General features: G+C 44.3%; 1 protein-coding gene across 10 annotated transcripts in view; it reads right to left on the bottom strand.

The window, feature by feature from the left end:
- The window catches only part of MACF1 (microtubule actin crosslinking factor 1), a 303,966-nt gene that overhangs the window by 228,261 nt on the left and 60,316 nt on the right, over positions 1–15,389 (bottom strand). Inside the window, exon 1 of one of the 10 annotated variants that reach the window (XM_056556584.1) lies at positions 14,599–14,855. The exons of the other annotated variants lie outside the window; for them this stretch is intronic. Coding sequence (XP_056412559.1) covers positions 14,599–14,692 — 94 coding nt within the window. The 5' untranslated portion in view covers positions 14,693–14,855. Of the gene's footprint in view, positions 1–14,598; positions 14,856–15,389 lie in introns of those variants that run through there. 10 annotated transcript variants of the gene reach the window in all.

Here is a 15,389-nt window from a genome sequence, read left to right as displayed (position 1 = left end):
ACAAATAAACCCTGCTTGCGCTTTTTTTGCGCCTTTTCTAGACACAAAAAACTGTCTAAAGACAATGATAAATGTCGGCCTATGGGGTTTAATTTGAGGCGGAATTCCCCATGTGGAAATTCTGCCATGTGAATAGACCCCTAGGCTAGGTTTCCACTACGGAATTTCTGCTTTGAAATTGCAGGCAGAAATTCTGCTTACTAAAATGTACAAGCCTAGTCAATGGGTTTTCCGTTCACCAATTCACACTTTGCAATTTTTGAAGCAGAATTTGTGTGTGGAAAATTTGCTTTCAAATTTCCGCCAGAAGAATGGTGATGCTTTTCTTCCGGCGGGTCTACTCACGGAATACATAGCTGTTCTTGGGAACGGCAATGTCCGCACGGTCCTAGCGCTGACTGATTCAGTCGGTGCTGGCCGCAGAATTTTTCTGTCTGGAGATTCCGTAGTGTGAACCTAGCCTTAGTGTGGTTCTGTCAGGTTCCCAAGATCACTAGTCAGGCCTCTGCATCCTTATGGTCTTTACAGCAAAACAGAAGATGTAATGCATTGACTAATGATTTGAGGGTCTTCACACAAGTACAGTGGATGTTTTGAAGGGTATTGCTGTGAGATTACTAGTCAGGGAATTACATTCTCCATGCTGAGGCAAGAAAGAGCAGTGGGGCAAATATAATACATCCCACCACATGCACGATCACTAACCAGGAATGTCCAGTATACCAGGCTAGGAATGTCAACCCTCTAGCTAAGTATATGGGCTGTCACCGGAGCTGGAAGAGGCTGCGGGCAGGGCTGTGGTGTTGGTAGAAAAATGCTCTGACTCCCCGACTCCGACTCCTCTGTATTAATATGCAAATGTGTTTATAAACACTTACAGTTGAATCCAAGAAGCTGTTCCAAGTTCTTCTAAGCTCTTCTAGCAGAGAGAGGTAGTTGGGCAGAAGCTGCTGCCTTCTTTTTGTGTGCTGATCTGCTGCCTAAGATAGGGCCGTGGGAGGATCAAGGAGGGGGCATTTATTATAAAAAAAAATGATTTCCCTAGTAGAATCCCATAGTCATGTTTAACGTTTAACCCCTTATGGACCAAGGACATACCGGTACGTCCTTGGTCCTGCTCTCCTGATATAACGTGGGGTTACACAGTAACCCCGCGTCATATCACGGCGGGCCCGGCGTCAGTGTCGCCGGCCCGGCGTCACAGCTTACAGGACAGCTGGAAGGCCCCTACCTGCCTCCTCGCTGTCCGATCGCCAAATGACTGCTCAGTGCCTGAGATCCAGGCATGAGCAGTCATGCGGCAGAATCGTCGATCACTGGTTTCCTATGAGAAACCAGTGATCAATGATGAAGATCAGTGTGTGCAGTGTTATAGGTGAAAAAAAAAAAGTGAATAAAGATCATTTAACTCCTCCCCTATTAAAAGTTTGAATCACCCCCCTTTGCCAATAAAAAAAAAAAACACAGTGTAAATAAAAATAAACATATATGGTATCACCGCGTGCGGAAATGTCCGAATTATAAAAATATATCATTAAGTAAACCGCTCGGTCAATGGCGTGCGCGCAAAAAAATTCCAAAGTCTAAAATAGTGCATTTTTGGTCACTTTTTATATAATTTAAAAATGAATAAAAAGTGATCAATAAGTCCTATCAATGCAAAAATGGTACCGTTAAAAACTTCAGATCACGGCGCAAAAAATGAGCCCTCATACTGCCCCATACACGGAAAAATAAAAAAGTTATAGGGGGTCAGAAGATGACAAAATCAAACCTATATAAGTAGGGAATCATTTTAATCTTATGGACCTACAGAATAAAGATAAGGTGTCATTTTTACTGAAAAATGTACTACGTAGAAACGGAAGCCCCCAATAGTTACAAAACAGCGTTTTTTTCAATTTTGTCGCACAATGATTTTTTTTTCCGTTTCACCGTAGATTTTTGGCCAAAATGACTGACGCCATTACAAAGTAGAACTGGTGGTGCAAAAAATAAGCCATCATATGGATTTTTAGGTGCAAAATTGAAACAGTTATGATTTTTTAAAGGCAAGGAGCAAAAAACGAAAATGCAAAAACGGAAAAAACCCCGTCTTTAAGGGGTTAAAGGGGTACTCTGCCCCTAGACATCTTATTCCCTGTCCACAAGGATAAGGGATAACATTTCAGATCGCCGGGGTCCCACTGCTGGGGACCCCCGGGATCGCCGCTGTGGCACTGCGCTATCATTACTGCACAGAGCGAGTTTGCTCTGTGTGTAATGACGGGCGATACAGGGGACGGAGCAGAGTGATGTCATGGCTCCGCCCCTCGTGACATCACGCCCCGCCCCCTCAATGTAAGTCTATGGCAGGGGGCGTGATGACTGCCACGCCCCCTCCCATAGACTTTTATTGAGGGGGTGGGCCGTGATGTCACGAGGGGCGGAGCCGTGACGATGATCCAGCCCCTGTATTACCCGTCATTACATGCAGAGCAAACTCGCTCTGTGCAGTAATGCTAGCGCGGTGCCGCAGCGGCGATCCCAGGGGTCCCCAGCAGTGGGACCCCGGCGATCTGACATCCTTTGGATAGGGTCTAGGGGCGGAGTACCCCTTTAAGCTAACAATCGGAGTTTACAAGTTTTTATAGCCTAAGCTGAATGGCAGCAGTTTTTCCAATGGTTTACAGCTTCAGTCTTGAACTATTAACCCTCCATTCCCTTCACTTATACAAGTGTCTCTAGTCCTGCAAAAAACATATTTACTTAATCCCTTATCAGTGAGAGGCTAGGTTACCCATGGGTTCCCTGTAACAGCAGAACACAACACTATGGAAAGTATAAGTATTGCCGCTCCTAACGTGTTCGTTTTGCGGTTACGTGAGGCACTGCATGCATTGGTCTTTATTCTTACAGTAGAGAAGTCATTCATTATAACTTTTTTGTGAATTGGGACATTTAAACTTGCTTTTTTTATTTTATTCCAATCTAAATTTAGTAGGAGTCAGTGCATCGTTAGCCGACTCCAGGTACCCAAAATTTAGTCCGACTCCGACTCCACAGCCCTGGTCACATGACATACTTCTAAAGTAGACGACGGTACATTTGCTGGGCAGTCACTAAATTAATGCGGACAGCGAAGGGAGAGATTAGTAAATCAGACAACACTATAAATAAACTGCTGTGCACTTTAGGGGAGATTTTTCAAAATCTGTGGAAAGGAAAAGTTGACCAATTGCCCATAGCAACCAATCAGATCACTTCTTTCATTTTGCAGAGGCCTCATTAAGAATGAAAGAAGTTATCTAATTGGTTGCTATGGGCAACTGGTCAACTTTGCCTTCCCACACGTTTTGATAAGAAAACAAAAAATTATTTTTAAATGATACAAAAAAAAAAGTGTGTAAGGGGTGCAGTAGGGGGTACTACAATCTATAAAGCTGATGTCCATGTATTTATGTCAATATCTAGAGGTAATGCTTGTTTACTATCAGGCCGGCATTGTCCCTCCGCTCCATAAGAGTCATCTCACACACTGCATTTTGAGGTAGTAAAGCCAAAAGACACTGAAGCCCCCTGTTTTCTAGTTGGACTCGCATAACCTTTGTTAAACCTTGGAGCTGTATATTTTTCGGCAGTTCATTATCTTCAGTTATTTATCCAATTAGCTGCAATTCTGTTCCTTAGTAACGTTACAAACCAAGTGATTGTGAACATTAGTAAATGATCTGTAATGGAGTCTGACCAGTCCCTCTGTATCTTAAGACCCCTCTGCTACCCCTGCCTCATATTACAAGCTTTGACAGATTCCACAGGAAGGAAGCAATGTCTGGGACACACCTGATTTACCCTCTCAGCGTCTATCCTGGGGGCAGACACACCTTTTCTGGTCTACCACACCTTCCAAGTCAGACATTTCTAAGCTTTAGGAAATCTCTCAGCTGCAGTTCACATTCCAAACTGCTGACACACATGGTACCTTTCATATATCTGTCCATGCTTCTAATGTAATGTCTCTAAATCTCTCTAGAGTGCTGAGGGAAAGAACACCTTCTCACATCTGCCCCCATCCCTGTCCCAGCTAGAAGCCAAGCCCTGTTTCCAAATCTCACACCTGAGCATAATTTATATGCATAGTGCAGGAATGAGATATAAAACAGGGCTTGGCTTCCAGCTGACTGTCAATGAAGAAGGGATGGAGAAATAAGGAGGTGTTTCAGTCCTCAGCACTTCAGAAGCTTGGGAACACCTCTTTGACTCTGGACCAGAAAATAAAATCATTTTTCTACCTTATGGAAGCACAAACAGATATATGAAAGGTACCATGGCTGACATCTATCAAGTATAGTGTCTAGTACCCTTTTTCTCCCACCTTCTATTCGCTCTCACATTTGCACACCATGAGCCAAAGTTATTAATTTTTATATTTTTACTTTTTAATATTGTTACATTTCGCGCACAACTACTGGGTGGGAATATTGAACTTTAAACCACCTTATTCCTGGCATGCACAGCAATCCCCTCACATAATTTTCTCTTCATAAAATTAGTCTCTGCTTGTTTTCGATCTACTTTCTTCAAAGTCTGTATATTAAGCAGAAGAAAAGATAATGGCACAATCTGAGGCACGGAGGGCAGAGCCGACTCCATCTTCCACTGCCCACATTTACATTGCTAGTATGGAGGTGGACTCGTTCGCTGAGGAGAATGTTGATCATGACATTACAGATACATCTCCGATGCAGACTCGAGGGAGTCAGTGTTTGCAAAAAAGTGAGTCCCCAAGTGTTGCAATACTACAACTCTCAGCTTTCCTAGACAGCCAGAGGCATGCTGGGAGTTGTAGTTTTGTGACAGCAGGAGACAAACAGATGCACTGCTGTGCTTGCAGACACTGATTAATGCTGTGCCACAGAAGCCTATAGCACATCATTGATCAGGGTTATCGGCGCTCCATTACTACAGCCTGGAGCGCCGATCGGACAACCGGAGGCAGGTAGGGAACCTCCGCTCGTCCTCTCAGTTGATCGGGACCTGACGGGATTTTGCAGATGGTGTCCCGATCAGCTCCACCGAGCTACTAGCACCTTTTTTAGTCATTATTTAGATGCCGCAATCAACATTGATCGCGGCGTCTAAAGGGTTAATGCCGGACATCACCCGATCAGTGATGTCCGGCATTAGCCAGTAAGAAAAGAGCTCCGCTCCTAAGCTCTCTTCCTATACCCCCGCTAAACGTCAGCCAGGCATAGTAGTGTTAACCTCCTCCCAGTGCTGAGCACTGCTGGGAGGAGGAACAGTGACACTCATGTCGGAGAGGCCAGGCCGCGCTGCACGGAGGAGGAGCATGCATCCGCCTACAGGACAGGGACTATGATTGCAGGCTGCAGTGTTTGAAATCCGCTCCCGTGCTTTGCAGCCCGGCCTCTCCGGAATAAATAAATCGCAAAATTTTGTGATGGATAAAATCGCTATATCACAATCCGCGACTATCGCGATTCGATGCGGATTGCGATATATCGTGCAGCACTAGTGTAAGCAAATGATCAGGGATGGACGCTCAGGACTACGGAGATGAGAATTTACATTATGGAGGTTCAAACACGCCGCCTCAGAGATGGTGTAAAATTTCTGATTTAAATAGGGTATTGCACCAAAGTTTGCATCTTTTAATAGAACGCGCAGTTAATAAATGTCAACAGCATTGGCAAAAAAAAACATCCGGGACAGCAAAGATGACTATAATGTCAAAATGAAAAGGCGCACTAAAAGAGCTTGGAGCGCCAAACTAGCGCCAAAGGTAGACAAAAAATAAATAAATCTCTAAAGCATATGAAATGTCAGCCCATGTGTCTCCTTGCACTAACAGCTATCCAACAGTGTCAGCAGTATAGAATGTGAATGGTAACAGACAGATTTCCTTTAACCCCCTTCACGACGAGCTACGTACATGTACGGCACCGTGAAGTGTCACTTGGCGCGCGGCGACGTACATGTACGTCGCGGGGTTCCGGGAGCGCCGCGTCACCGGTAATCGGGCCGGGATGACTGCTGTTATCTAACAACAGGCATCCCGGCACATCGCCTAGGGGGGTCCTGAGACCCCCCCCCCATGACCGTGATGCGCGCAAATCGCAGGTCAATTCAGACCTGCGATCTGCGCGATTCCGGGTCATACGGGTCACTGGTGACCCAGTGACCCGGAAAATAAGAGGGATCGTAGGTGTCCGAGACACCCTAGATCCCCCTAAAGGGATAGGAGTTTGGTGGCAGGGGTGCCACCCCTCCTATCCCTGCTATTGGTCGGCCGAGCGACCGACCGATAGCAGACCGGGGGAGGGGGGGGTTAAAGTTCGGTTCCCCCGCTTTGCCCACCTATCGGTGTCCGGGCAAAACGGGGGAACCATCCAGGGAAGGTCGGCGCCGAAGGTCCCTACCTGGATCCCGGATCGCGATCCTCCATGCGGGGATCCCCCACGTGCGGCGGCTGCGGCTTCCGGGTCCTGCTAGGTGAGTTGTTGCCTAGCAACATCCGGAGGGCCACAGTTTACAGTGGTCTCTAAACCGTGGCCCTCCAGATGTTGCAAAACTACAACTCCTAGCATGCCCAGACAGCTGTTTGCTGTGTGGGCATGCTGGGACTTGTAGTTTTGCAATATTTAGAGGGGTTCAGGTTGTAGATCACTAAGTGGTCTCAAACTGTAGACCTCCAGATGTTGCAAAACTACAACTCTCAGCATGCCCAGACAGCAGTTTGCTGTCTGGGCATGCTGCGAGTTGTAGTTTTGCAACATCTGGAGGGCCACAGTTTTGAGACCACTGGACAGTGATTTACAACTTGAACCCCTCTAAATCTTGCAAAACTACAACTCCCAGCATTCAGGAACAGCATAAGGCTGTCTTGGCATGCTGGGAGTTGTACTTGCGTGCCTCCAGCCATTGCATAACTACATCTCCCAGCATGCCCTTCCGCAATCAGTACATGCTGGGAGTTGCAGTTTTGCAACAGCTGGAGGCACACTGGTTGGAAAATACTGAGTTAGGTCATAGAACCTAACTCAAGGTTTTCCAGCCAGTGTGCCTCCAGCTGTTGCAAAACTACAACTCCCAGCATGCATGGTCTGTCAGTCAGTGCATGCTGGGAGTTGTAGTTTTGACCCCCCTCCCGTGTGAATGTACAGGCTACATTCACACTGGCGGCAGATTACAGTGAGTTCCCGCTACAAATTTGAGCTGCGGCAAATTTTCCGCCGCAGCTCAAACTCCTAGCGGGAGACTCAGTGTAATCTGCCGTAAGTGTGAATGTAACCTAAAAACACTACACTACACTACCATAAAATAAAGAGTAAAACACTAGATATACACACGTACACTGCCCCCCCACCACCACCACCCCCCTCCCCAATAAAAATGAAAAACGTATTGTATGGCAGTGTTTCTAAGATGGAGCCTCCAGCTGTTGCAAAACAAAAACTCCCAGCATTTCTGGACAGCAATTGACTGTCCAAGCATGCTGGGAGTTTAGCAACAGCTGGAGGCACCCTGTTTGGGAATCACTGGCATAGAATACGCCTATGTCCACCCCTATGCAAGTCCCTAATTCAGGCCTCAAATGCGCATGGCGCTCTCACTTTGGAGCCCTGTCGTATTTCAAGGCAACAGAATAGGGTCACATATGGGGTATCGCCGTACTCGGGAGAAATTGCCTAACAAATTTTGGGGGGTATTTTCTTCTTTTACCCCTTATGAAAAGGAACAGTTGGGGTCTACACCAACATGTTAGTGTAAAAAAATAAAAAACATGCTGGTGTTGCCCTATACTTTTCATTTTCACAAGAGGTAAAAGGGAAAAACGCCCCCCAAAATTTGTAACGCAATTTCTCCCGAGTACGGAAATACCCAATATGTGGGCACAAAGTGCTCTGGGGGCGCACAACAAGGCCCAGAAGGGAGAGTGCGCCATGTACATTTGAGGTGATTTGCACAGGGGTGGCTGATTGTTACAGCGGTTCTGACAAACGCAAAAAAAAAAAAACACACCCACATGTGACCCCATTTTGAAAACTACACCCCTCACGGAATGTAATGAGGGGTGCAGTGAGAGTTTACACCCCACAGGTGTCTGACGGATCTTTGGAACAGTGGTCCGTGAAAATGAAAAATTTTGCACAGCCCACTGTTCCAAAGATCTGTCAGACACCAGTGGGGGGGTAAATGCTCACTGTACCCCTCATTACATTCTGTGAGGGGTCTAGTTTCCAAAATGGTATGCCATGTGGGGGTTATTTTGCTGTTCAGGCACTATAGGGGCTTCCTAAATGCGACATGCCCCCCGAGCAAAATTAGCTCTCGAAAAGCCAAATATGACGCCTTACCTTCTGAGAATTGTAGTTCGCCCGCAGTGCACTTCAGGTCCACTTATGGGGTACCTCCATACTCAGAAGAGATGGGGTTACAAATTTTGGGGGGTCTTTTCTGCTATTAACCATTTAAAAAATGTGAAATTTGGGGGAAAACCAACATTTTAGTGACATTTTTTTTTTTTTTTTTTACATGTGCAAAAGTCGTGAAACACCTGTGGGGTATTAAGGCTCACTTTATTCCTTGTTATGTTCCTCAAGGGGTCTAGTTTCCAAAATGGTATGCCATGTGTTTTTTTTTTTTTTTTTGCTGTTCTGGCACCATAGGGGCTTCCTAAATGCGACATACCCCAAAAACCATTTCAGAAAAACGTACTCTCTAAAATCCCCTTGTCCCCTTGCTCCTTCGCTTCTGAGCCCTCTACTGCGCCCGCCGAACACTTTACATAGACATATGAGATATGAGCTTACTCGAGAGAAATAGGGCTACAAATATAAGTATACATTTTCTCCTTTTACCCCTTGTAAAAATTAAAAGATTAGTTCTACAAGAACATGTAAGTGTAAAAAATGAAGATTTTGAATTTTCTCCTTCAGTTTGCTGCTTTTCCTGTGAAACACCTAAAGGGTTAAAACACTTACTGAATGTCATTTTGAATACTTTGGGGGGTGCAGTTTTTATAATGGGGTCATTTATGGGGTATTTCTAATATGAAGACCCTTCAAATCCACTTCAAACCTGAACTGGTCCCTGAAAAATTGGAAAATTGCTGCTGAACTTTGAAGCCCTCTGGTGTCTTCCAAAAGTAAAAACTCGTCAATTTTATGATGCAAACATAAAAGTAGACATATTGTATTTGTGAATCCAAAAAAAACATTTTTGGGAATATCCATTTTCCTTACAAGCAGAGAGCTTCAAAGTTAGAAAAATGCAAAATTTTTTATTTTTTCATCAAATTTGGGGATTTTTCACCAAGAAAGGATGTAAGTTACCACAAAAATGTACCACTATGTTAAAGTAGAATATGTCACGAAAAAACTATCTCAGAATCAGAATGATAACTAAAAGCATTCCAGAGTTATTAATGTTTAAAGTGACAGTGGTCAGATTTGCAAAAAAGGGCTTCGTCCTAGAGGTGAAAATGGGCTCCGTCCTTAAGGGGTTAAGGAGCAATTCTGCCAAATTAATTTTAGTATATCAATATATCATTATGTACTATGTCAAAAGGCACACACCTTCAGTGCTCGCTGGGTCATGCTATGGCTGAACTTTTCCATACACATGTACTACAGTGAATAGCTTCTATGCACGTGCAAATTCCAACGTGCCCTAGACTAACATATCACAGAAAAACATTATCCCTGCTGCTACCCTACCATGCCCAGCCCTGTAACTCACACAGCACGGTTACAATGCTGTCACATCCTTGACAAGCCTACAGCTGTTGTCACAAATACCTTCATGTCCACTCCAGGTAACACACCCTCCACTTCCTCACGTCCTCGCTGCACCCTATAGCCATAAACCTGTACATATGGCAACTAAATAAAATATGGACATTCAATGTATGTTAACAAAAGACTAAATGACTTCTCTAATAATTTGGGAAAATCTACAACAAACCTGCAGCATTTCAGCCTTGTGTCAACATACTCAAAAGGGGTATAATGGATTTGGGGTGCTTTATAAATAAAAAACAAAAAAAAACAAAGCATCTGTATCTGCCCCAAACCCCCGCAGTTATTGTTCTGACGGCTTCCGGTCCCCACTGCTTCCTCTGATGTGTTGACCATACAGGAATTGCTTCAGCCAGTCACTGGCCAAGGGGGAATTCCCTGTAGGGTCCACATGTCAAAGGACAAAACACTTTTTAGGTCTCAAAAATTCAACGGCAAAACAGCTGTCAGTTTAATTTTACACCTGTAATTATTAGTCATATAACTAAGTGCCAGGGACTATTAAACTGTTCACGCGCCAAACAGGGGCTGGTTTACAAACTGCATGTAATCATTTATTGTAGCAAAAAGACTAATGAAAACTATCTGTAAAAAAAAATTTTTAAGAAAAATGGCTCAAAAATTTTTTACATCTGAAAGTTTGAGACTAGAGATGAGCGAACTTACAGTAAATTCGATTCGTCACGAACTTCTCGGCTCGGCAGTTGATGACTTTTCCTGCATAAATTAATTCAGCTTTCAGGTGCTCCGGTGGGCTGGAAAAGGTGGATACAGTCCTAGGAAAGAGTCTCCTAGGAATGTATCCACCTTTTCCAGCCCACCGGAGCACCTGAAAGCTGAACTAATTTACGCAGGATAAGACATCAACTGCCGAGCCGAGAAGTTCGTGACGAATCGAATTTACTGTAAGTTCGCTCATCTCTATTTGAGACTCAATTTGTCTGGGGAAAATACGCGTGTTTGCACATGGTCTCATCCTAAGGCTAGGTTCAGACTGCGGAATCTGCAGACAGAAATTTTCCGTCTAGAGTGTGGCCAGCGCAGACTAGGACCGCGTGGACATTACAGTCCCTAATAGACTGCAATGTGTTCCGCGAGGATATCCACCTGAAGAACGAGCAACGCCATTCTTCAGGCGGATATTTGAAAGCGGATTTTCCCTTCACAAATTCTGCTTCTAAAAATTCCGAAGTGTGAATTGGTGAACGGAAAACCCATTCACTAGATCATTGTTTCCCAACCAGGGTGCCTCCAGCTGTTGCAAAACTACAACTCTCAGCATGCCCGGACAGCCGTTGGCTGTCCAGGCATGCTAGGAGTTGTAGTTTTACAACAGCTGGAGGCACCCTGGTTGGGAAACACTGCACTAGCTTGTACATTTTAGTAAGCAGAATTTCAAAGCAGAATTGCAGGCAGAAATTCCGTAGTCTGAACCTAGCCTAACACAAGATGTGTATGGTAAATGTCCTGCACAATCTTCTTTCTCAATGGGGCTCAGGCTGGAATTCTAGTGCAGGGGGAGTAGATGTTGTACATTGAGGGGTGTGTATGCCTACATAGTATACTACGGTTTTAGGTCCGGTCACAAAACCGGTGACTCCAGTCTGCTCATTAAAGGGGTACTCCGGTGAAAATCTTTTTTTCTTTTAAATCAACTGGTGGCAGAAAGTTAAACATATTTGTAAATTACTGCTATTAAAAAATCTTAATCCTTCCTGTACTTATTAGCTGCTGAATACTACAGAGGAAATTATTTTCTTTTTGGAATGCTCTCTGATGACAACACGAGCACAGTTCTCTCTGCTGATGTTATTATAATAATAATAATAACACTTTATTTATTGTTGTCCTTAGTGGGATTTGAACCCAAGTCCTCAGCACTGCAAGGCAGCAGTGCTAACCATTGAGCCACCATGCTGCCCTTAGCATACATCTGCTATGCATGGTTGCTAAAATGGACAGAGATGTCAGCAGAGAGCACTGTGCTCGTGATGTCATCAGTGTTCCAAAAAGAAAGGAATTTCCTCTGTAGCATTCAGCAGCTAATAAGTACTGGAAGGATTAAGATTTTTTAATAGAAGTAATTTACAAATATGTTAAACTTTCTGCCACCAGTTGATTTAAAAGAAGTACCGGAGTACCCCTTTAAAGTCAATGGATTTCAGCGCCAGACCGGCTGGGGTACAGGAGCGCACGGTTTTCCTCTTCCCCAGCCGGATCCAGCAGCTGTAGGCTGAATACAAGGTTTAAAAAGCACCCTACCAAGGTTTTTGACCCGGGTGAAAAACTGTATACTTTTATTTATAATTATATATATATATATATATATATATATATATATATATATATATATATATATATATATATTTTTTTTTTTTTTTTTTTTTTTTTTTTTTTTTACATGTGAGTCAATGGGAACCGTACAGAACTGTATGTATGTACGGTTCCATCCGATTTGCACCATACGGTTTTTGCCTTTGCACAGTTTTTTTCTTGGAATTTCAATCAAACAAGTGAAACTTTATTCATAATGGAGTGAAAAGTTAAAAACATATACTGTATATGGGTTAAAATTTGTACACATGTTTTCAAACCGTTTAGTTCGGTTCTGAGGAATCCGTTTTTCATCAAAAACCTAATACGGGAACTGTATTGCAAAAACGTGGCGTGAATGCAGCCTGACATTGATCATGTAGACTGCTATATAAACAGGATACAGGATATAGGGTGAGAGCAGGGAGGACATTGTGCAATCCTTCATAAAATCCAACACCATCTCCCAGCCTTTGGCTGTCCGAGCATGCTGGGTGTTGTACTTTTGCAACAGCTGGAGGCACACTGGTTGGAAAACACTATTGTAGAATGTCGTGGTGCCCTCCGATCCTGGCACACCTCACCGTCACCACATACCCTGTCTACTAGAGCTTATATTTAGTCATGTGACTGTTCCCCAAGACTCTGCTTTGCTACTTGTGAAGACCAGAGCTGTAGGTCTTAGTTAAGGGTTAATGTATATAAAATCCACTGTGTGTGTGTGTGTGTGTATATATATATATATATATATATATATATATATATAAAAAGTATATATCGTGAGTTTTCTACCACCACAAAGCAGCAATGCTGGCAGGTTGTATGCCGGCGTTGTACAGGCCAAGGAAATCCAAGGTGACAGGAATTCTGAAAGACTTAACCCCTGAAATACCACTAAAGGAAAGGCACACTGCCATATCTTTACGAGTATGTATAGATAGACAGACGCTTCTATAAAATATACCACCTAGAAGTCCCATAAGTAACCATGTCATCTGATCCCCAAGAAGGGGATGCTACTTTAAAGGGGTTATCCAAGAAAACTATATATATATATATATATATATATATATATATATATATATATATATATCTCAACTGGCTCCAGAAAGTTAAACAGATTTGTAAATTACTTCTATTAAAAAATCTTAATCCTTTCAGTACTTATGAGCTTCTGAAGTTAAGGTTGTTCTTTTCTGTCTAAGTCCTCTCTGATGACACGTGCCTTCGGGAACCGCCCAGTTTAGAAGCAAATCCCCATAGCAAACCTCTTCTAAACTGTGCGGTTCCCGAGACACATGTCATCAGAGAGCACTTAGACAGAAAAGAACAAACTTAACTTCAGAAGCTCATAAGAACTGAAAGGATTAAGATTTTTTAATAGAAGTAATTTACAAATCTGTTTAACTTTCTGGAGCCAGTTGAGATTTTATATATATATATATATATATATATATATATATATATATATATATTTCCTGGAATACCCCTTTAAGACTGCCGTCTACGGCTGGGATATTTCCTGTTTAGCGTTCCCTCTCTACTTCACATAACTTATGATTAAGATGTTACTGGCAATAAGCCATTCCATTGTTAGGAAACATATTAGCGCCTGTGTGCCCGCTTACTGCCCAGCCTGTACCAGATGGGTGTCATAGCCACCAAGGCACGTGCCAACCTCCCCCCACCAAATAGTCACCATTAACCCTTGTGCTGCCTGAGTGTAAACACAGTTCTCTTAAGCCCCTCAATACTCCCTATACCAGTGTTTCTCCAGCTGTTGCAAAACTACAACTCCCAGCATGCCCGGACAGCCGAAGGCTGTCCGGGTATGCTGGGAGTTGTAGTTTTGCAACAGCTGGAGGCACACTGGTTGGGAAACACTGCCCCTGACAGTCGGCGCAGTCCCCCTGCCGTCACACCCGTACTCTGCTGTTACACCCAGGCTGTGTCTGGTGAAGCGGACTATCCTCTCATATCAATGTTACACCCATGGCTGACTGAACACTTCATTGTTACACCCTGCAGCCTCCTCGACATGCCGTCACCGGGCTCACATACATATACACCCTTCTAAAAACCGCATAATGTGACTGGGACCTAAATAATACCGCCTAGCATGTATGCCTCACGCCTCAGTCACCCACTTCATGACACTGACAGGGTGCAGACACACAATAGCCTCTCATGCACTTTACAGTAACTGAGATAGCAGAGAGGAGTTTGTCACTTGGCGGCTGTGGCTCTATGTATGGCTGGACCGGTATCTAAACAGTTAAAGGAGAATGCCCTGTGTCCTCCCTTGGTCCATGTCTACACTATGCTGTCAGCAGAGCTGTCACTGCTACATCTAGCATCTGTGAGGCCAAGCTGCGTCTTCTCCGGCCCACATATGGCAGTGCCCCGGGGTATGTGTCAGTGAAGTGCCACATGTACCAGCCAGGACTAAACAACGTATCCGGACACCGAGCCGTCCCCCCGGTACCTTTATATCTCTCCAGCACTCCTTCATACGCCCGAACAAACTCGTTCTCCTGGTTACGATCCAGCGGGAGCTGTCCCGGGATATACCCGGACATGGTGAACGCTTCTCCTACAGTATTCCCGGTGCCCGCCGGTCAGTCCGGTGTCTGTGAATCCGACTTCCGGTGTGAGGTCCTGTCTCCGCCCAGGCCGCTTCGAGAGGGGGACACCCAGCAGAGCGATAGGGTACTACACCTGGGAGCGGAGAGTCTGGGCGGACGCTGAGCGGCCATTCAGGGAACTACGGCTAACAGTGCTGGGAGAAAGATGACATCTAGCGGGGACCGGCGGTACTGCAGCGCTTCATTTCAGCTCCTGAACACACTTGACCTCTAGTACAAGGCCATGCGCGGTCCTGCTGACTGCGGCCGAGGTCACACCCACTTTGTTTGTATTTTTTTACTGACCTCTGCTGCCGTAAAGTACGACCAAAGCTAAGCACCACATTCTCCCCTAGAAGCTATGGGGCACATTTATGTACATACTTTCTAACTACATAAGTTCTTGTATACAATGTTATATTAGGAAGCAAATGTATCAAAAAGAATAATCCACTGCGTATATCAGTTTGTCACCTTGGGGCGGCTTAGAATGGGACAAAATGTGGCAACATTTTGGTGTGGAGTTTTTGTACAAAGTTTCTTTTTTTGTGCGGCTAAGTAATTTGTATACAAAGTTAGACATGTTTATATACGGTTTATATACGTTTGTAACTCCGTCCCCCATCAGGCGAAACAGCGTCCCACCTTCTCC

Source organism: Hyla sarda, chromosome 2, assembly GCF_029499605.1.
Source record: "Hyla sarda isolate aHylSar1 chromosome 2, aHylSar1.hap1, whole genome shotgun sequence".
Classification (NCBI taxonomy): Eukaryota; Metazoa; Chordata; class Amphibia; order Anura; family Hylidae; genus Hyla; species Hyla sarda.
The sequence above is the reverse complement of the archived record's forward strand: the minus strand, read 5'-3'. Positions and strand labels throughout refer to the sequence as shown.